Below are 22119 nucleotides of genomic sequence, written 5' to 3'. Positions count from 1 at the left end.
CACCAATCGGGAAATGCTATGCATTGCTGTAGACGCGAGACCCTTGACCTCCCATAGGCAGCCTGCGACCTCCTCGCCCTTGGAAAGAGCACCATCTGCTTGTGGTGTCAGAGTACTACAGGGGAACCTTGATTTCCCGGTCTAATTGGGGGCAAGATCAGTTTGGATTAGGCAGTTGTCCGGAAAATCAAGGTGCAAGCCGCATGTTCACGGAAGCTGCAAAAATAAGCTAAAATAAGGCATGCAAGTATGGCAAGGTGTGCGGGTTTGTACCCTACCGCACAAAATGCTCCTTGAGACACAGAAAGTGGTTTTTCTGCATACGGCCGCACAGCATGTGCCCAGCTCAGCAGACAAAAGGCAAATGAGAAAACAAAATGGCTGTACTTCCGGTCCCCCAAACCCCCCCAAATCCAGAATATTTGTGCCTGGGAAATCGAGGTTTCTCTGTATTGCTTTCCCCCAGTGCCTTATACACCCTGCTAGGAAATGAAGTCGGATTATGGATGCTCAGGCAGTTTTTACAGAGCACTGCCAGCTACGGTGCATTTTTTACTCGGAAGAAGAGGAGGAATCTCTTCTCACCTGCTTCTGGAGGAAGGCTTCCAGAAGCTTCTACCACTTCCAAGGGAGGATTTCCCTCTCTAAGATGTCCCGCCTTTAGTAAGCGGGTAATTCAGAGGGGTTTGTTTCTTTCTCTCTCTCTCTCCTGTGACTGGGTTAATTTAGCTAGATCGAGAAAGGCAGGTCAATATGCCAAGCCGTAGATAACGTAGCTGGGAATTAGAGTGCAAATCTCCTCAGCCAGTCCACTGAGGAGCAAGTTCACAAGCTAAACCAGAGGTGATTTTCTGTCCAATTCTCCTAGGCGCTGAACTGTGGGAGGCTGTACCCACAGGCTTTACCCTGGTGTACTGACAATCCATGCACTGGCTGAGATGCCACCTCTCGCCATTGGGCCTTATCTTGCTGTGGCAAAGATCCCCCATGAGGACTAGTAGCTTGAATTAAGACGAACGTGGTTGCATGGAAGTGAAGAGAGAAATGCATGGGGTTTGTGGATCTGTTGGTGAATCATCAGGTCTGATGAGTCCTGCTGACCTTCAGATCTTTATCACAAGCCACGCAAATGCCCCAAACTGAATTTGTTTCCGTGTGTGTGCGTAAACCCTAACGGCTGAAAACAGTATCCAAAACAGAACAGTGGAGCTTCTGTTATATGGAAACTCTGAAAAGACATACATGTACGTGGAAAATGTACGTTGAAAACCCACTGCCTTTTCCAGCAGCATTTCTTTTTTTAAAGGAAAACAACAACAGAAAAATAAATTGTTCTCCTAACATCGCGTCAGGCGAGATGGCTTGACAGCTGTGACCCAGGTTTAGCAGGGGGTTAAGGGTCTCAGTACAATTTTTGCAGTCAAAAATGATCACCGAGGACCTCAAAAGCCATTCGGGAAAGGACAAAACAAAACAACTGAAATGTGTTAAAACTCCATGGTGCTCTTGAATTCGGGTGTAAGAGACGTGAGAGCTTATTCGCGTGATTAGAGGTGCTACGGGTTTATTTCGGAGGCTGTTTTGATTTTAGATTGTTTTCTGGACAGAACCACCATTGTTTTACAAGAGCAAAGATATGTAGGGGTGTTCAGATACCTTACCCTCTTTTTTACAATCTTGGATTGCTGCATGCTTGCACTGGTTTCAGAGAACCTCCTCTACATACCTGAGGTAATGCCACGCTGTTGTACATGTGGTCACTTATTCCGATATGAAACAGAGCCCCCTGATTAATTAGGGGCTCTTTTTCTCGCTTCGTGCTCGCTTTCCTCACTGGTTTAACTTGTTGCCCTGTGCCAGCTAACCCAAGACTGAAGTGACTTAAGGAGTTCTTACCTCCTGATAGCAGATCATGTGAGCAGACTTTAGCTAATGTATTCTGTGATTAACAAGAGCGAGGGGCTTTCAATCCATCATGCTTCCATCCTCTGCCTAACCCCTCAAACATGTAAACAAATCCAGGACAGAAGTGGGAGAAGAGAATGCTCTTTAGAGTTGAAATTGGGACGAATCAAGAGCCCCCTGATTATCCAGGGGCTCTTTTCCTTGCTCTCACTTCTGCCTCTGACGATTATCCCTTAAACGTGTCAGCGAATCGGAGATTCAGCCAGTTTAAGGAGCTATTATCTCAGGATATGCAGAAACCAGTACAGATGCTCAGTGGCATTACGTTTTTCATTCACAAACTCCCAGGACTGTATTTAGAAAGAGCCCCTGGGGTCTCAGATTCCACAGGGACTAGGCACTTGCCCCTCTGGGTTCACTGTTTGCCTTGAATGCTTATTGCATGCCTCCCCTTTCTTCCTGCTTCTAAGTCCTGATGCTTTGGACTATCCTCTGGATATCAGGTGAGTCTCTGCAGGGCTTCTGCACTTGTGTCCAGATGTTGCTGCTACTGCTGATGGCTTCCTCCTTTCTTTTGCATTCTGCTTTGCTGTGTGCATGTCTGGTGCATCATTGGGGTTTTTTTCCTTTAATCTGCCATGGGCCTGGGAAGCCACAGAGAACACGAGGTCTAAGCCCATACTTAGGAAAACAGATTTCTGCAGCGAGCTGATGTCAGGACCCCTTCAAGGAAAATCTAAATGCCGTCTGTTGAATTTTGCCTTTTCTGAAGTGGCAGGTGCTTGCCATTTCCAGACCTTGAGGACAGAGTCTGCAAAGATCGCTGACCTGGTTTAGCGTAACAGAACTCAAAATCTCCATTATCTGTAAGGCCCTGGGAGTCTGAACCAGGCAGGGCCTCTGATAAGATGCTTTGCTTGCTGTGCCCACCCATTCTCCACTGCTCTACAGCACCGCCTCTGCCTGTGGCCAGAGGGGGTACTGCAGCTTCCAGAGGGAATTGCTGACCCAATATCTGCTGCTCTATAGCACCACCTCTGCCTGTGGCCAGAGGGGGTACTGCAGCTTCCAGAGGGAATTGCTGACCCAATATCTGCTGCTCTATAGCGCCACCTCTGCCTGTGGCCAGAGGGGGTACTCCAGCTTCCAGAAAGAATTGCTGACCCAATATCCAGTGCTCTAAAGCACCACCTCTGCCTGTGGCCAGAGAGTGTACTGCAGCTTCCAGAGGGATACTGAGTCCCATTACCAGTACAGAGTGTTATGAGCTGGGATCTTGCTCAGCTAACCCTATGTAAACAGCATTTCTATGTATCTAAATGTTTAAACACCCAAAGGTCGTTGTGGATATTAAGGCTCTGGAATGCATCTGATCAAGCTGAGTTCTTTAATTCTTACTCCAAATCCAGTTGGTCAGGAACCGTTGCACACGGCACAGCATCCAGCAGCACAGATAGCCTACGAAATTTGGGAGCTTGATTTCAATTATCTGCGTGGCTGTACCGAGCTAACCTAGACGGTTTGCCACCGAACAGAAGAGTACGCCAATTATCCACAATCAAACTCATCATCTACAGGGGCTGTCACCAATGTGGGAACTAAATTAAGACGTCCTTTAAATGGAGTTGAATATCCACATTCCGTTCACGCAGTGGAGAAGTTCAAAGCCCGCGGCTGCCTTAAACCAAAAACAGACAAATGGGCTAGTAATCAGGCACGGATTGCTGGATTGCAGCCGAGACCGTTTAACAGCAGACCGGCAGATGGGTGTGGTAGGGGGCTTATTTATTTACGTGTCCACTTGGATTTCTATCTTGTCCGGCCCCAAATGCTGTTTAAAAAAGAAAAGGGGGAGGCGAGCAGAAGTCTATAAGAACATAAAACATCCTGGAGTTCTCCCCTGCTGATTGCATCTGGTGCACAGAGGTAGACTACTTCTGAATAGGGGTGCTCCATTTAGCTGTCATGGAGAGCAGACACAATCCGGCCTCTCTGTGAATTGGCCTCCTCCTCTCTCAAAACCACCTGAGCAAACGGCCCAGCACTGAATCCACGAGTTAAATGACCGTTTCGATGAAATATTTGAGCACTCTGCCATTACGTACATTGCTTTCTAGCTCATTTATATGGGCTTCACCAGCTGCCGCTCTCCGTCCGGTTTCTACGCCACGTCTGTTGTGGGGGGTGGAACCCTCCCCCCCGTGCTGTCTTGTGTCGTGTCGTGTGTGGATGTGTCGTGGTACCTGTGGGTCTCTGTGGCAATTTCGGTGTGGGAAACCCTTTGCCTGGGGCATGCCCCTTCTGTAACCCCCTTTGAAACAGGACTTCTCCCTTTCCACCCTCCAAGTCCCTATGCCAAAATGTAAGGTTCGTTGGTCACATCTTCCACAACTCGGGCTTTAGCTTCGGAGATGATTTTGCCGTATGTATTGCGGGAAATGGTGACCTTGCGGGGACCTTTCCTTATACAGATATATCAATTTCAACCAATCTGGGCTGATAATGACACTAGCATCATTTGGCCCTTCATGTCTGCCCCATCAGAAGAGGGGCAGCGCCCCCCCCCAAGACAACTATCTTGCCCCTCTCCATCACTAGACCTCTGGTAGCAGCCGGACTGAAATTATTAGGACTGTTACCATTATGGATATTTTAATACTGCTTTTCAACCGAAAAAGTTCACATAGTGTTTACGCAGAAAATAAAACGGAATAAGATTCTTCCCTCTCTCAAAAGGCAATCTGAAAATTGAGACACCTCCGCATCAGCCACTGGAAAGATGCTCTGCTGGGGTTGGATAGGGCTGGTTGCTCTCCCCATGCTAAAGAGAAGAGAATCACCGCTTGGAAGGTGCCTCTTTGCCCAGTTCGCTGGGGTCGTGGTCAGTGTTCCCAGATGTTGTTGACTACTATGCCCATAATTCCCAGCTGCAATGACCCGTGGCTGGGGTTATGGGAGCTGTAGTCAACAGCCTAATGGCGCAGCGGGGAAGTAACCTGCCTAGAGAGCAGGAGGCTGTTGGTTCGAATCCCCGCTGGTGTGTTTCCCAGACTATGGGAAACGCCTATATTGGGCAGCAGCGATCTAGGAAGGTGCTGAAAGGCATCATCTCATATTGCGCGGGAGATGGCAATGGTCAACCCCTCCTGTATTCTACCAAAGACAACCACAGGGCTCTGTGGGCGCCACGAGTCGACACCGACCCGACGGCACAACCGAACAGAGTCAACAGCATCTGGGAATCCGTGTCGTTAGCAATCGTAAACTGGAAGGGTGCTCATTTGAAAGTGAACTCTGTCAAAACCGATAGGGTTAAGTTTCTAAAAAGTTGTTTAGAACAGGAGTGCCACTGTGAAATATTTCTCTCTGGAGAAATCCGACGTGTGGGTTCAAGCTCACCCCCGTCCCCAAAACACCCTCTTCTCCTTCCATCCCCCTTTCCCTTGAAGATGATGACTCAGATATCTGGCGCCAACTCCAAAGCACCCAGAGAGCACTGGGGTCCTCTTCCGCTTCTCACCCAGGGCTGCAACTCTGTCCCTCGCCTCGTTCTGTCCGAGTCGAGGGTGAGGAGCCTCTCCGTCCCGAGCTGACCCCGCCCCCCATTTCTGTCCCACCACAGCGAGAAGGCCCTTCGGTCCAACCATTTTGAGCTCAGCATCAAGACGGAAGCCACACAAGGCCTGGTCCTCTGGAGCGGGAAGGGGCTGGACCGCTCGGACTACATCGCCTTGGCAATCGTGGACGGCCGCGTCCAGATGACCTACGACCTCGGCTCCAAACCCGTGGTCTTGCGTTCGACGGTCCCGGTCAACACGAACCAGTGGATCCAGATCAAAGCATTCAGGTGGGGGTTCTCGGGAGAAGGGTGTCTGGTTGCAACGGTTACCGCGTCTTTGTGGCGTCTTGTGTGTGTGTGGGGGGGTGCGATGCAGAGCCAGGTCTCTGCCCCAAGGAGCTCGCAATGTGAAATTTCCTTTGGGCTGCTGTGACTGATTGCTGCGTTTACAAAGGACATGTTTAGGTGAGTGCTGCGTACTGCTGCACTTCAGGCACGTGAAAAGGTGCCCCAGTCAAAATCCCCTCATGTCATGAAAGGTAGAAGAGACCTTGCAGGGATAAAATACATGCATTTTTCTCTCTGCCATACATCAAATCAATCTCAACCCTTTTAAGTGTACAGCTCTCTACTCATGGTGGAACATAGCAAGCTGCCTTATACTGAGTCAGACCCTTGGTCTATCTAACTCAGTATTGCCTACCCAGACTGGCAGCGGCTTCTCCAAGGTTGCAGGCAGGAGTCTCTCTCAGCCCTATCTTGGAGATGCTGCCAGGGAGGGAACTGGGAACCTTCTGCGGGCAAGCAGGCAGATGCTGTTCCCAGAGCAGCCCCATCCCCTATGGGGAATATATCTTCCAGTGCTCACACGTGTAGTCTCCCATCCAAACGCAATCCAGGGCAGACCCTGCTTAGCAAAGGGGGCAACTCATGCTTGCTGCCACAAGACCAGCATTCCTGGTGATAGTTTGAGGAAGAGGGTGTTGCATGTCCAAAAGAGGCTCATCCAAAATCCCCTACACATGGAAACCTAGCTCATCAGAGAGCAGACTAGATCTCAATCTTTCTCCCTGACACACTAGCTCTCTACTGGCACAGAGCTTTGGGACTCTGCCTTTTACTGAGTCAAAACCATTGCTAGCTCAAGACTGTCTGCACTGACTGGCAGCAGCTCTTCAAGGTTCCAGGCAGGAGTCTCTCCCAGCCCTACCTGGAGATGCTGCTAGTGTGTGAACCTGGGTCCTTCTGCATGCAAAGCCAAGAGCTCGAGCAATGTGCTATGGATGCTTCTGATGAACAGTATAGGCTGCCTACTGAGTCAGGACTTCTAGCTAGCTCAGTATTGTCTACACTGACTGGCAGCACCCCTCCGAAATTTTCGGCCGCGGTCTTTCTCAGCCCTCCCTGGAGACGCTGCCAGGGATTGGAACTGGGACCTCCGGCATGCAAAGCTAGTGCTGTGCCACTGACCCATGGCCCTGTCCTTGTCCCTTCTTGGCGTGCTGTTCCTGATGCCCGCCAAGGCCTCGCCTTCTCCCTGCTCATGAAGTCACTGCCCTCGGCATGAAATGAAGCTCGGGGGAAGCAAGGGTCACCCTCGGCGGTGTCGATCTGTGTCCTGCAGGCCCAGCGACTCCCACCCCGACAAAAATCCCCTAGGGTGACTCATGCAACGTGAGCTGTTCTGCAAAAACGTCCCCGGCTCTTCATGCCTAGGCTTGCCCGCTCTGGTTCTAGGAAGCGGTCTTGCCAAAAGCCCTGCCTCACAATCATGATGCCCGTGGGTTTGCAGTCCGTCTGCTTCTCAGGGTGCCAACCCAGCTCTCTGCACGCCGGCGGGGAGGCAGAACTGAAGGGCGAGGACTCTCGGAAGTCCCAGAAGGGGGGGGCAGAGGTTGGGGAAGAAGAAGAAGAAAGTGGGAAGAACTCAGGGGTCCAAATTGGAGTCCACTCCCCCCACACACACACTTTATTCCCCTATCCCCAAATCCTCTGCTCTCCCCAAATCCTCTGCTGTGAACCTGGGTCCTTCCACGTGCAAAGCCAAGAGCTCTAGCAATGTGCTATGGATGCTTCTGATGAATATTATAGGCTGCCTACGGAGTCAGGACTTCTAGCTAGCTCAGTATTGTCTACACTGACTGGCAGCACCCCTCCAAAATTTAGTCTAAATCGCTTGGAAGAAGTCACAGCAACGCGGCCCCAGATCTGCTGCTACAGAGCAACACTAGCTCTTTCTGGCCAAGCCCTGGGGCCTGGGATACCAAAGCTGTAACTCAGTGGGAGAGCATCAGCTTTGCACGCCGAAGGTCCCCAGGTTCAATCCCTGGCAGTATCTCCAGGTAGGGCTGGGAAGGACTCTGCCTAAAACCTCGGAGAGCCGCTGCCAGTCAGGGTAGACAGTACTGAGCTAGATGGAGCAAGGGTCTGACTCGGTTTGGCAGCTCCTGTTCCCCAGGAGCATCTGCGGGTAGGGCTGGGAGAAAGAGTCTCCTGCCTTGAACCTTGGAGAGCGGCTGCCAGTCAGTGCAGAAGGCGGCTTCCTCTGTTCCGAGTGCAAAGTCTTTGGGAGGGTGCTCGGTGCCATCGATCTTCCCCCCTCTTTTTTGCAGAGTGCATCGAGACGGCTCCCTGCAGGTTGGCAACGAAGCCCCCATCACGGGCTCTTCCCCTCTTGGAGCGACACAGCTAGACACAGACGGAGCACTTTGGCTGGGTGAGTAGACCCGGGTCCCTCCCTTACAACCAGAGTGTGGAGCTCCATTTGCCCCGGAGGTGAATCGCTGGCCAAAGATCTGTCCCTGGAGTTCCTGGCACCCTAGACGGAGGTTGATTTTGGCACCTCCCAAATAACCAGTCGAATTACCGGCCTGCGTAGACAACCAGCAAATGACCAGCCGGCACTGATCCAGTGGCAGAGAGTTCCCAGTCTCTTCTGGAGGCAAAAACTCTATAACGCTTCTGAGATGAAAAGATGCTGCTGTGGTTTTGGAAATCCAGCCTGAGGCCCTTTCTTCTTGGAAATGAATGCGGAGGCTGGCAATTCATCTTCAAGAGAGGGAGCATGGCTGGTGATATTTGCTGTTTATTAGGGGCTGAGGTCCAAAGAAGACTGTGTCTTTTGGGTTGCAGAATATGCAGACCCTTTGGGGAGCAGGGGACAGGATTGCATCCTTCCTGACGCCACTGTAGTATATTTCGGGGTGCAATACCAGAGGGAGAGAGAGAATCATTGGCAGTGTTCTCCTCTGGCACTGTTTATGCGCCCCCCAAAAACTGACGCCCTAGACGCCTACCTAGGTCTTCTATCTCCACCAACTCCTACGGACCAGTGGCGCCACTAGGAGTTAAGGCAGAGAGTATAGGCCTTCCCCCTTGTTTGCTTTATTGATCGATCAATTGATCGCATTTCTATACCGCCTATTGTACTGAGATCTCTAGGCGGTGTACAGATTAAAACACAATATAAAACAAAACATTTAAAATTCATAAAAAACAGATAAAAACCACAATAGCTACACATTAAAATTTAAAATTCAGTGAAAAGCTGGGGATATTGCATAATAAATCTCTCTGCTCTCCATCCCTTATGACTGGTAGACTGATACTCTTAGGAAACTCCCCGGTTCTCTCTGTTCCTCCTTCTCCCTTCCACCATGAGGCCGTTAGCCCAGGGCGATCTAAGTCCATAACTTCTTAAAACAAACCATGACTGGGTTTGGACTTTCAGTCGCCGTCTCCAGATCTCCTCCTCCTCTGAGCTGGGTTCTCATCCCGCTGGGTCTCTCTGCTCAATAAAGGGTTGACTCCAATTCTCCCCTACACTATCGTCCGGCCCTGTTTAGGCGCCCTCAAGAACTGGCGTCCTAGACAGCCACCTAGTCGACGGGCCAGCCTCGCCACGCCGCTCGGCCGATCCCCTCGATCCGAGTGAAGGGAGACGGAGAAGAGGAGAAAGAGAGCGACCCCCCCCCCACATGGATCCCGGCTGATTGCTTTCCCTTTCTCTCGGTTTCCCAGGAGGCCTCGAGAAGCTCACCGTGGCCCACAAGCTCCCCAAAGCCTACAGCACCGGTTATGTCGGCTGCATACGAGACGTCGTCGTCGACCGTCAGGAACTGCATCTGGTGGAAGACGCTTTAAACAACCCCACCATATTGCACTGCTCAGCCAAATAGTTTAACCAACCAACCAACAGTCCCCCCCGGCCCCCTTCCTCCTCGTGCTTCTCCCCTCCTCTCTCCCCTCCTCTCTCCCCTCCTCTTCCTCCGGCCTATTGCTGTAATTATTTTCTATTTTTGTAAACTTATTGCTTTTTATATTTTTGTGGGGAAGGGGAGGGGAGGGGAAAGCAGGGCGAAGAAGAGGAGGACGGAGAGAAAACTTCGGAGGGGACATCTTTATTTTCGGGGACACGTTCTGCCCCAGCGTTTTTCTCCCCCCAAGCCAGTGGGACTCTTTACATAGGAGACAAGTCTCCGTCAAAACCGAGAAAAAACTTCAGGATTCCAAGGAACAAACAAACTCCCCTCCCTTTTTTTTTTTTAAAAAAGTCAACCACTGCTGTACATTTCATTCATACTTGAAACAACTTTGTTTTGAGTTTGTTTGTTTTCCCCACCCTTTAATTGGTTTTTGGCTGACAAGGAGAAATGTGCAGAGATGTCCAACCTGGAGCCCCTTGAGGATGCACAAGGGAGTCTGCGTGAGCAGTGAGTGGCGGTGTGAGGACGGCTTAGGGCCGAAGGAGGCGTGGCGGATACCAGCGTTGGGACCCTCCAGCAAAGCGGACCCTTGAGGAGGAGATCGGAGAAAGATGGACACAAACGTTCAGACAAAACCCCTGCCCGGTCTCTGCTGCGCCGTTAGTCTTAACTAGACTTGTGTTTCTTTTCTACTCGCCGTTCAAAATGCTGGATAACTCTCTCTCTCTCTCTCTCTCTCTCTCAATCTCAATCTCAATCTCAATCTCAATCTCAATCTCTCTCTCTTTGACATCCTTCCATATCTAGAACTGGGGAGTTCTGCTCTCTGCGCGCTGTTTTAAAAAATGGCTCCAGGCTGTTAACCTGATGGGATGCAGAAAGCGCGATCTGGCATAGATCGCCCGGCTAAGGGAGAGGGCAGAGGCCGCCATGTCCCTCAGTAGCACCGGAGGACGGCGACGCTACCTTTGCGCTGTACGGCGAACCGTCTTAAGGTGGTGTTTCTCGCTCCCATTCTCCGCTGACCTCTGGGAGAGTGGCACCGTCTCCGGAAACCTTCCCGACAGAGCTGGGCATCACCCTCTCGCGTTGGGTTCCTCTTCAACTTAGTTGGGTTCCTCTTCTCCGCAGGATCGTGGGGCTGTTGCTCTGTGGGGGGAAGGACCCCCTTGGTGGCCCAGAGGGGTTAGGGTCCTGGAGAGGTGTCCCTTGTAAAGACCCAGGGCAAAGCTTTGGAAGGGCAACGTTTTAACGCTTTCAAGTGGTCCGCGGCCCCGGCGGTGCTTGTAGCTCGTAAGCCGAATCCATCATGGCAGAAGCAGAGTGTTGACCCAGGTCAAGGAGTGCCATTCTTTATGCCGGCTTCTCCTCGGATCTCTGTGGTGCTCTTCTCCGCGGGAGGTTTCTGGCCACCCTGACCCAGCTGTTCTGAGCCGGTGGCCAGCCCACGGAACTGTGACTGGTGTTAAAAAATATTCTGCTTCGGTGGTGTGCATGCCCAAAGTGAATGGAGAGGGACCGTGCCCCGCCGAAACCTATCCGGAACGTTCCGGAAGGTCCTGGTCCGGGGGGCACTAAGGACGGACCGCGGCCCACGGACCTGTCTGGGATGCTCCGGAAGGCCCTGCATGTGTCGTCTCTCTCTGGGCTGCAGGGCGTTGCAGACGGGCCGTTTTCTGCAGAGCTGTCTCGAACTGTCCGGAAGGTTCCAAAGGAGCGAACCTCGGAGACGTGGCGCTTTTGGGAGCCTGGGGCAGACATGGAAATGGCGCCCTCCCCTTTGGTGGTAAAACAGTGTAATAAAAATCTAAAGAACTGACATTTGCTGACTTTTAATGGTACCACACACACCCCAATCAGTTGCACGAGGAGCCCCTAATTCTTGGGGTGGCGCCGGTTGTGGGAACGTGGGAAGCTGCTGCCTACTGAGTCTGGCCATTAGTCCACCCAGCTCAGAATGGTCTGCTCTGACTGTCGGCTGCTCTCCCAGGTTTCAGTCTCCGGAGTCTATCCCAGCCCTACTTGGAGAATCTGCCAGGTGTTGAACCTGGGGACTTCAGCGTGTAAAGCCGATGCCCTGCCACTGAGCGGTGGACGGGCCTGACGAACGTATGATGCTGTTGACTTAGACAGACCACTGGTGCATCGAGCGCAGCAGCGTCTACCCCAACTGGCGGCAGCTCCTCAAAGTTTCAAGTAGACATCCTTCTCAGCCCCGTCACCCTGTTTCTGCTTGTTAAACAACACCCCCCCCGCCCTTTGGACGTGCACAGGAGCAGCTGCGAGGCTTATTTTCACACATTATTTTTATCCAGACATGTTTCGGCTCTGCCTGGCCTTGATGCTCTCCGTTGTTTACAGCAACCTACAAACAGGGATAGGGCTGAGGCCGGTGGCTGGGAAACCAATCCTCGGAGAAGGCTGCGGGTCTCGTGGTCTCACCCCCCACCCCACCCCAGGAGAACGGTTCCCAGGAGCCCCTGCCGTAGGGCGAGCCCTGAAATAGACCAGGGCTGGATTGCTTTCCAGCAAACTTTATCTCACTGATGCTGGTATTTAAAAGCCCCCAATAGGAGTGCAGTGTTGGTTTTTGACGGAGTCGGTTTCTGGAAGATCAGACCTCAAGATCCCCCAGCAAAACTAATGGCCTACCATCCGAAAGAGAGGGAGGGAGGAGAGCTGGTCTGGGGGTAGCCAGCATGACTTGTCCCCTCAGCTAAGCAGGGTCCACCCTGGCTTGCATTTGAATGGGAGACTAGAAGTGTGAGCACTGGAAGAGATTCCCCTCCGGGGATGGAGCCGCTCTGGGAAGAGCAGAAGATCCCAAGTTCCCTCCCTGGAGGCATCTCCAAGATAGGGCTGAGAGACATTCCTTGGAGAAGCAACCTTGGAGAAGCCGCTGCCAGTCTGTGAAGACAATACTGAGTTAGATGGACCGATGGCCTGACTCAATATTTGGCAGCTTCCTCCGTTCCTATCCAGCAGCAAAATTAATGGCCTACAACCCAAAAGAGAGAGAGAGAGAAATAGAGTGAGGGAGGAGAGCTGGTCTGGTGGTAGCAAGCATGACTTAGCTAAGCAGGTTCCACCTTGGTTTGCATTTGGATGGGAGACTAGATGTGTGAGCCCTGGAAGATATTCCCCTTAGACGGTGGGCCCCCCAGATGGACCAATGGTCTGATTCGGTTTAAGGCTGCTTCTTATCCAGCCTTGTGTTATGGGGAAGGACTGTACCTTAGTGGTAGAGCCCTCGCTTTGGATGCAGAAGGTCCCAGGTTCCATCCGTGGCAGCATCTCCACATAAGCTGAGAGAGACTCCTGCCTGAAACCTTGGAGAAGCTGCTACCAGTCAGTGTAGTCAATAGTGAGCTAGGTGGACGAATGGTCTGACTCAGTATATGGCGGCTATCTGAAACGTGTCCGTTGGGGAGGAGAGCTGATCTTGTGGTGGCAAGCTTGAATTGTCCACTTGGGAAATGAATAAATGCTTGTGTTCTCATGGTGGGGAACAGATGCATTCCATGGGGAATCTTTCGGTATGAGCAGCTCTAATGTTTCAGAGAAACCACTGCCGTGCACCTAATTGTGTGGAGGGGACCACGGAAGGGGTGTTCATTTGCCCTCTTGGGGAGACGTCTGTCCTCTCCCCCCCCACCCCCCCGCCAGATTATCAGATAAACACACAGACTCATTGGCAGCATCCACGCCAGCATATGGGTGCCGTGCATGGGAACAATGGAGTTTCTTGTTAAGGGGAAACGCCCGTAAAGCTCTTGCGTACGGGGCCCTGAAAAGAGTGATTGTGCTTGGACCCTTCATCTCTGGGAAAGATCTTCCTTTCCCTCAATACTGAAAGAGGCTGTACTGAGTAATGTCTATGCCCTTCTCGGGTTGTTTTCAGCTGGCATTTTGGATTTTTGCAGAAGGGCCATCGGAACATGGGAGGCTGCCCTGCGGAGTCAGACCGCCGATCCCGTCTAGCTCGGTGTTGTCAACACTGACTGGCAGCAGCTCTTCTGCATGCTAAATAGGTGCTCTACCACTGAGCTACAAACAACCGTGATGTGCCTCTAGTTGCCAAATCAAGGCAGACTCATGGTCAGAATTTTCTACGCGGACTGGTGGCAGTTCTCCAGGGTTTCAGAGACGGGACTTCCCGATCTCTGCTTGGAGGTGCCAAGTGGCAGCTTTTTTCTTGGCTTCCTAGTTGGGATGCAGCATGGAAGAAGGCGACATGAGATACAGCAGAATTAGGCCTGGTGCTGAACCAGCAGGTTAGAAATCCCTAGGAATAGAGGACGCTGCCTTCTACTGAGTCAGACCCTTGCTCCACCCAGCTCAGGATTGTCTACCCAGAGTGGCAGCAGCTTCTCCCAGGTTGCAGGCAGGAATCTCCCTCAGCCCTGTCTCGGAGATGCTGCCAGGGAGGGAACTTGGCACCTTCTGCTCTTCCCAGAGCGGCCTTATCCCCTATGGGGAATATCTTGCAGAGTTCACAAGTGGTCTCCCACTCAAATGCAAACCAGGGCAGGCCCTGCTTAGCAAAGGGGACAATTCACTCTTGCTGCCACAAGACCAGCTCTCCTGGATGGGCAAGGGGGAGCCTATAACGCTTCTGGTTTGACATCCTACGAATACTGGCGTGGTGGTGTCTGCAGAATCCTTGCAGCAGGTGAACACAGCCTGTTGGGTTGGACCGTAAGGCAATGGCCCTTTCAGATGTAACATAAGAGTTGGAGGGTGTCGTGTCCGTCCCCTTTTCCATGCAGGCAATCCAAAGTAGACTATCCCCAATAGATGACTAACCAGCCTATCTGTCTGCAGTCCTCCAGTCCGTTGTCTAGCACCACTAAGACTCTAGTCCTCATGTCCAACCAAAATCTGCCCTCCTGTACCTTAAGCCCATTCTATCTAGCCCTACCCTCTAGGGCAGCAGAGAATAAGGCCTTCCCCTCTTCTGCATGACGCCCTTCAAGTATTTGACAAGTCCTATCCTTGTCCACATCCTCCTGTCCATGGAGAACTGGATTCTGGCCCTGTGTTCACCGGCGGAACTGAGCGCCACTTGAATTCCCCCGCCTTGCTCACAACATGAGATTTTTAAAGGGCTCTAAAATATGGCCCCTTTAGTCATCTCTTCTGCAGGGTAAACATATCCAGTTCCTTCAACGTTTCCGCATAGGACTTGATTTCCAGGCCAATCTCCGTCACCCTCCTCAAAACCCCTTGCATTTTGTCTACACCCAGCGTCCAGGTTTGACTCCGTTTCCATCCTCCAGGAAGCAGAAAGTATTGATAAATTGTGCCTGGATCTATTAAACATTGTCAACAGCCCAGAAACGGTGGCCCTGACCCGCTTGAATCATACACAATCTACTACCTCAGGGAGAAACAGGCCATCGCAGAGTGGATTAATTAAAAAAAAAATCATTTCAGACATGGCTGCTTTATAATTTTCTCAGCTCTTCTCTGGCCCCCCGGAGCTGTAACCCGGAGCCTGAGAGCTGTACGGACGCTGGGTGTTCCAGACTGAAAATCCCAGCAAGGAAAAATGCCCAGGGGGTTGGCGGTTTCCCATAATGCAATTGGGCTGACGGCCACAAACGCTCTAAAACCAGAATTGAACAGTTGGCAACTTTGGCCAATGTTTGGGTGCTCCTTTGTGAACACAAGAGTTCTTCAGAGAGAAGGTCTCTGGGTAGCCTCTTAGGATAGACCGTACGACACCCCTAAGCCCTGGATCTAGGGGATCAGTGGCTCGCCCCATATATCATTAAGTTGCCACTCTGAAAATCTCAGTGGTCTTGCTGTTTTATCAGAACAGGGCTGTGCCAGTTCCTGGAGAGAGGAGGAGTCTGATCGGACCCACAGAACCCAAAGGTTCTGCACCTTCCCCCTTGAAATTAATAGATGATACTCTAGCACAGATCTTGTCCATGGAGAACTGGATTCTGGGCCCATGTTCCTCAATGGAAAGTGGTGCCATTTGTATTTTTCCACTGTGCTCGCCAAAACCAGATTTTAAGATCTGATGCAGAATCTGGCCAGGAAATGCAATGGAAATGCACAAAGCGGCTTTGTGTACCACGTTGTGTAAGACCACACACATCCCCTAAAATGAAAATTTAAAACGTATGTATGATGGAGATTTGGATCTCTTCGCTTCAGTAATGATGATGTTTTTTTTTTAAACAAGGGGAATTGTTTTGGTTTGGTTTTTTTGTGGGTCCACTTGGCATCTGTTTTGGTTTTCTTTTCGGGTAAGGAAACCGTTGTGAACGACTGTATGGATGCAGAAGGTCAGTGCTTGGTAGAGGGGAAAGCATGATTGAATGACCATTACTAACTTGTGTCCTTTGTCGATCACCATGAAATAAAACAAAATAAAAGTTTGGAAACTCTTCAGTATGTTTAAAAGAGGTGTCTGTCTCTCTCTTTGAAAGGGGAGAGGCCGTTCCCAATTTTTACATGTGTATCTCCCGCTCTTCCTCCGAGGAGCTCAGGGTGACGTGCATTGTTTATGTTTGCCCACACAATAACCCTGCGAGGTAGGTTAAGTGGAGAGAGAAGTGACTGGCCCAGAGCCACTCAGTGAGTTTCATGGCATAACTCAAGCAGGAAATCCCACCCCAGTGCCCAACTGCCAAGATTCAGAGTCTGTCCTCTGTGCCCACCCCACCAATTCCCAAATTGTGGGCTAGGGGCAGTGCGGTGTAGTGGCTAGAGCAAGGTTGGCTGAGTCACGATTGGTACTACGGATATTTATATATTGCTTTTCAACAGGGACCAGTTCTCAAAGCAGGTTAGGCAGGAAAAGAAATGATGATTTGATTTCCTGTCTCAAAAGGGCCCACGATGGTTCCCTGTCCTCAAGGGGCTTACAGTCTAAAAAGAAAAGGTAGACCCCAACAGCAGCCACTGGAGGGGTACTGTGCTGGGGTCGGATAGGGCCAGTTGCTCTCCTCTCTTTAAAAGGTGCCTCTTTGCTCAGTTAGCAGGGCTTCTGGAAGCTCTCCCGCTGTGATTGGACTACAACTCCCATCATCCCCAGCCCCAATATAATGCAGCTGGGGGTAATGGCAGTTATCCCGCAACAGTTGGAGACCCTCAGCTCAGCCACCCCCACCCCCGGGGCTAGAGCATCCAACAATGACCAGCAATATCAGGTTCTCTCTCAGCTTGGCCTACCCCGCAAGACTGTTGTGAGCTGAAACGAGAATATGTTTAAAGCAACCACGAAAGTTTCCAGTTGGAGTTACCAGGAGAGCCCGTTCTTGTTCTCACGCGAAAAGTAAACATTGTCGGATGTGCAGGAGATGCATGTCATTTCTGTTCAGGAAACACCCACCCACACACGCACACACACCAGATGTTTTGGTACGCATTAATCCTGATTGCGCAAACACCGAATCGCAGAGACCACACCACCATCGTTTTCTCGGGCTGTGGAAGCCGCAGTGGGATGTGCCCGGAATCCATCGATGCTGGGCCAAGCCAGTGCGACCCACATCTTCGCCATGGCCCCCCAAATCCTGTGGGTCGGAAACGGCTTGGGATGGACGTGGTCCCTAGAGGCCTTGGCCAGCTCAGGACAGGGCGGTGTCTGTTCAGGCTGTCTGAGAGTCCCTAAAAAGTGAAGAGGAGGCTTTGTTCTCGGAGACTTTTCCAGGGGACGGGGAAACGGACCAGTGTCCAAAACAATGGGCCCTCAGTCCTCGGAGGAGAAGGCCTTCGGAGCGGCAGCAGAGGTCCCGCGGGGTCACTTTCACCCCAGCCGCCCTGGGCCATGGGGAAAAAAAAGAAAAGCAAGCTGAAAAGAGAGCTGCACATGAGAACTGACTCACTCTGGTGTCTCTCTGCAAACGCGATGAGCTCACTGGGGTTGGCAGGGCTCAGGATTTCCCCTCGGCACAGCAGGCGTCTTATTATAGACCCCCCGACGGGCTATTTTATGCCGCTCAGTGTGGGCGCTGTGGAGGAACTCTGTCCGCAGGCCTCCCCCCCCCCCGGACTACAGAGCGAGATAGAAATGTAGGAAGGAAGGGGTTAAAGGCGTGGCGTCTGTGTCTCTCACAACATGTGGCAAGAAACAGGCATTATTTTCCGGGAATGATATAGGAATATTGTGATTGAAATTGTCAGCCGCAGGGCCGTGCCAAATTTTAAATGTTTGGCTTTTATCTTACTTAGCAAGATATGTAGTTGTGTGTGGGGTGTGTGTGTATTTTTGGGGTTGTTGTTTTGGGTTGCCTTTCCATGTCAATATTTCCATCTTGTATTCATCTCTGGGTCTCAGTGCTGGAGGGTGGCAATTAAGATGCTAAGATTATATTCGGAAGGAAACTGATTGATCTTATCTCGCTCGTCCTCTTTGTACAGATAGCTGTAATATTTAGGTGGAAAGACAACTGAACAACAACAAAAAAATACACCCTACACACAACTACACATCACTACATATTACTAAGTAAGATAAAAGCAAACCATTTAAAATTTAGCAGAGCCCTAGAAACCACATCCATACATAGTTTTGTACTGGGTCTCATCGCTTAGCAAGTATTTGACTCAGAAGAGGCTTGCCAACTGATCGGGAAAATCTGACCCAGTGTGCCGTTATGTTTTTTTAAAATAGGTGTTTGATGTTTACAGCTTAAGGTATGCTGCAGCACAGGGTTGAAACGCTGGTAACCCTTAAAATCAGCCTCACTTTTCTCATAAACAGGACAGAACTTAACTCTTCTTTCTCATCAGGAATCCAAGTGGTATGTGGCAACTGATTTTTCTTTTTTTTTTAGAAGAGACAATTTTCTGGAAGAGAGGTTTGTTGAAATCGTTTTTAATACACCCAACTGGTTTTGTACCAGTGGTCCAGCCCACTATAAAACTTTCCCATCGCCCATGATTTAACAGGCTGTCTCGGGTTAAGTATCCAGTTAACGATTTTTTTAAAAAAATTAAAAATGAATTTTGTTTATATCACAGAAAGCTGCCTTCATTAGGATCTCTTTCTGGACATAATATCTGTATATATCATAAGACTTTTACAGTTAGAAGGACCCATGGAGGAGAGCTGGTCTTGTGAGAGCAAGCATGACTTGTCCCCTTTGCTAAGCAGGGTCCACCCTGGCTTGCATTTGAATGGGAGGCCACATCTGTGAGCACCATAAGAGATTCCCCTCAGGGGATGGAGCTGCTCTGGGAAGAGCATCTAGGTTCCATGTTCCCTCCCTGGCTTCTCCAAGGTCGGGCTGAGAGAGATGCCTGCTTGCAACCCTAGAGAAGCCGCTGCCAGTCTGGGTGGACAATACTGAGCTAGATGGACCAAGGGTCTGACTCAGTATATGGCAGCTCCCTCTGTCCCAGTACACCCCATGCTCAGATGATCAGGGAATATCAGTCTAGCCAGGACGGTTTCTTCTAGATGGTAGCAGCGGTTCAAGGTTTAGGAAGAGAGAAGCGCTTCCCTGCTCTGCCTAATGAATGTCTTGATTATTTATTTATTCAACATTGTATGCCGCCCGATACGGAGGTCGCCTCCGGCCGGTTTCTGTAGGATTAAAATCCAAACCACAGCGTTCAGAACCATTTAATAGGCTTTCGTTAACTGAATACCTGGGATCTTTCCATTCGGAAAAGCCTAGGATTAAACCTGGAGTTTCCTGCACGCACAGACATCAGCTACGGTCCATCCATCCAACGCTGCTGCGCACGGACCGAGCCCTGCAGCCAAGATGAAGAGCGCTGTGTAACTAGAAAGCCTGCACTCCCCAGCAGCCTCAGAGGCAGGTAACTGCAAGAATGAGGGATCTCTTGAAAACACAACAACACAACGCCCCCGCCCACCTCCTCGTTTCTCCAAAGCTGTCCTTTTAAGGGCCGATCCTGCGTTGCTAGGCGGGGCCTGTCGCCAGGCGGGGGTGATTGGTGGGAAGGGGGGGGATTCCCCTTTGCCCGCGTCACAGGGAGGGCTTTCCCCTCGGCGGCCACGTGAGCTTGGGAGCCCGGCTCTCCGAGCGGCTGACACGCCCGGCCAATGGCAAGGGGGTGTGTGGCTTGCCCTTTTATGTGGGGCGGAGGGGGGCGTGGCCTGTTAGTGCCGTCGCAGGGGCCACGCCCCTCCCAGCAGTTCGGAGTTTGCAGCTGCGGGGAGCGGAGCTTTCGGGCTGTGCGCGTCGCAAACGCGCGCTGCCGGGGCTCCAAGCGGCTTCTCCTCCCCTTCTCGCTCGCTCCCTCCCTGGGCTGAGGCTGCCATGACTTCTCGCAGGTAAGGGCTGTCCTGAGTTCGTCTCTTTAGAGAAAGGGGGGGGGGGGGCTGAAGCGAAGGCAAGTCTCCCTTTCCCAGCCCCACGCGCTTCCGGGAAGCCCATCATCAGGGAATTACAAAACGAAGCAGCTGCAGCTGCGGCAGCAGCAGCGAAACAGGCTTCCGTGCTCTCTGTCCCCAGTTTCGGGGTCGGCTGGGGTAGACTGCTCCCGTCGTGGAGGCTCCATGTCGAAGGCAAAAAGCGCCCAGACCAAAGTCTGTGCGGTCCAGTATTGGGTTTCCAGCTAGATGGTGCCAGGGAAACCCGCCATCCCTTGCTTGTGTCCCCCAGTTCTTACAGGTATACTGTTACACCGTATGGAGGCTCTTTTTGGAAGAGTTGTGCTGGGTTGCATTGGGGTTCGCGTAGAAGGCAAAAAGAGCCCATTTGGGATGGACCAAGATCTGCGCAGACCGGTATTTCTGTTTGCAGCTAGCCTCCCCCCCCCCGCGGATTTGCAGGTATATTGCTACTCCATGTGGAGGCTCTGTTTGAAAGACTCCTTGCTGGGTGGCCCTGGGACCCACCTAGCCTATCCCTCAGCTTCCAAACGTTAGCCAGCTAGGTGCTTGCCATCTGAGCCTGGAGGCCCATCACCCTCCGCTATAATAGAACCTAGTATTCTGTTGGCCAACGGCCGTAATAAAATTGATGATGATGATAGAACCTCGTATTTGGTGGTATACTGCTTCTGAGCGTGGAGGTTTCACCAGGGCCGGTAATAGCTGCCCCTGGACCTGTGCTTCTCCCCCCAGGGGGTGTTCGCTCCCTCTGTGCACGTGAGGGGCTGCTGCTGCTGCTGCTGTGTCATGTGGTGGTGAGTTCATAGGTTGCATTGAGTGTTGTTGGGTGAAGAACCAGTTCTGCCTTTCTTTGCATGCTGACAGCAGCCGGCTTTGCTGGGTCACTCCAAGGCGTCGTATTTTTAACTTTTTCTGCCCTCCTGCTCTGCAGTTATTACTGTGCCTTTCAAGTTTGTACCCTCTGCACTCCGTCCTTACACTCTATGCTCTTTCCTTTCTTGCTCTTGTGGTTACAACATTCACCCGGCTATTTATTATTATTATTATTATTATTATTAACAATTATGTACTGCTTTGGATCATCTTCCCTCCACTCATGCCCTCCTTTCCTCATGATCATTCAATCCCGTGGGATCTCTGTCTTGAGATCTCCGCTATCCCTGCAGAATGACTGGAGAGCCCCTCTGAGGGTGTGCAGAGTGCAGGATCTGTTCTGCCAACCCAGGGCCGTGTGATGTGATAAGACGGCAGAGCCTTTGAGCGTGTCTGAAGTGCAGATCCCGTTGGGGATGCCCCTGCGATGCAGGCAATGAGAGGGCCTCTGAGCATGTGCAGAGCCCACTTCCTTCCCAGTGGCAGCTGTGACTCAGGGGAAGGGGTCCTCCTTTCTGACTCGGATAAAGGGTTTCTGCGCAGTACTTTTCAGTCTTGGAGCGTTGTCCCCCCCAAAAAAATTAACCTTTGCTTCCTTAAACGTTAGCAATGTAGACTGCACTGAGATGGGGGGGGGATATTTTGAAGGAGTTTGGGGACAGTTTGTCTGCCTTCTAGGATAACGTCACCCTGTCTGACCCCGTGATCTTTCTCCCAGAAAGATTTGCCCCCAAACCCACCTCTTATCTGGTATCTAGGAGCTTTTATTGTTGTAGAAGAGAGATTTCAGATCGTTGCAACATCTGCCCAGGTCTAGGTTGAGGCAGGATAAGAGGGAAGTTGAATTTTGCCGGATGTGTGGCACAGTGGTTAGAGCAGGGCTGCACAACCCCGGCCCTCCGGCCGTTGTTGGACTACAACTCCCATCATCCCTGACTCCTGGCTGCTGTGGCAGGGGATGGTGGGAGTTGTCGTCCGGCGGCTGGAGGGCTGAAGTTGGTCAGCCACAGGTTACAGTGTGCTGGACCCAGACCGGGGGACGTGGCTTCAGATTCCCGCTTGGCTCCGGAGCTTATGGGGAGAGCTTGAGCTACCGTCAGCAAACGGCCTAACCTACCTTGCAGGGATGTTGTTGTTGTTGCAGCAGGGTTGCTGGTGTCTGTGTTTAGATTGCGAACCCTTTGGGGATAGGGATCCATCTTATTAATATTTCTCTGTGTAAACCGCTTTGGAAACTTTGGTCGAAAAGC

At 51.4% G+C, this 22119-nt stretch overlaps 2 protein-coding genes across 13 annotated transcripts in view; both read left to right on the top strand.

Moving 5' to 3' along the window:
• Nucleotides 1–11488, top strand: part of AGRN (agrin) — a 189505-nt gene extending 178017 nt beyond the window's left edge. For 10 of the 12 annotated variants that reach the window (XM_053280837.1, XM_053280843.1, XM_053280845.1 and 7 more), the window contains 4 exons: nucleotides 2376–2408; nucleotides 5528–5752; nucleotides 8077–8180; nucleotides 9485–11488. In XM_053280837.1, the coding sequence (XP_053136812.1) occupies nucleotides 2376–2408; nucleotides 5528–5752; nucleotides 8077–8180; nucleotides 9485–9642 (520 nt within the window). In that variant the 3' untranslated portion in view covers nucleotides 9643–11488. The remainder of the gene's footprint in view (nucleotides 1–2375; nucleotides 2409–5527; nucleotides 5753–8076; nucleotides 8181–9484) is intronic. The other 2 variants (XM_053280838.1, XM_053280848.1) reach the window with 1 other exon arrangement.
• Nucleotides 11489–19779: 8291 nt separating this feature from the next.
• The window catches only part of LOC128338331 (tyrosine-protein phosphatase non-receptor type 11-like), a 37774-nt gene continuing 35434 nt past the window's right edge, over nucleotides 19780–22119 (top strand). The window contains exon 1 of the mRNA XM_053280576.1: nucleotides 19780–19933. Coding sequence (XP_053136551.1) covers nucleotides 19920–19933 — 14 coding nt within the window. The 5' untranslated portion in view covers nucleotides 19780–19919. The remainder of the gene's footprint in view (nucleotides 19934–22119) is intronic.

This window comes from Hemicordylus capensis, chromosome 16 (genome assembly GCF_027244095.1).
Source record: "Hemicordylus capensis ecotype Gifberg chromosome 16, rHemCap1.1.pri, whole genome shotgun sequence".
Classification (NCBI taxonomy): domain Eukaryota; kingdom Metazoa; phylum Chordata; class Lepidosauria; order Squamata; family Cordylidae; genus Hemicordylus; species Hemicordylus capensis.
The sequence above is the reverse complement of the archived record's forward strand: the minus strand, read 5'-3'. Positions and strand labels throughout refer to the sequence as shown.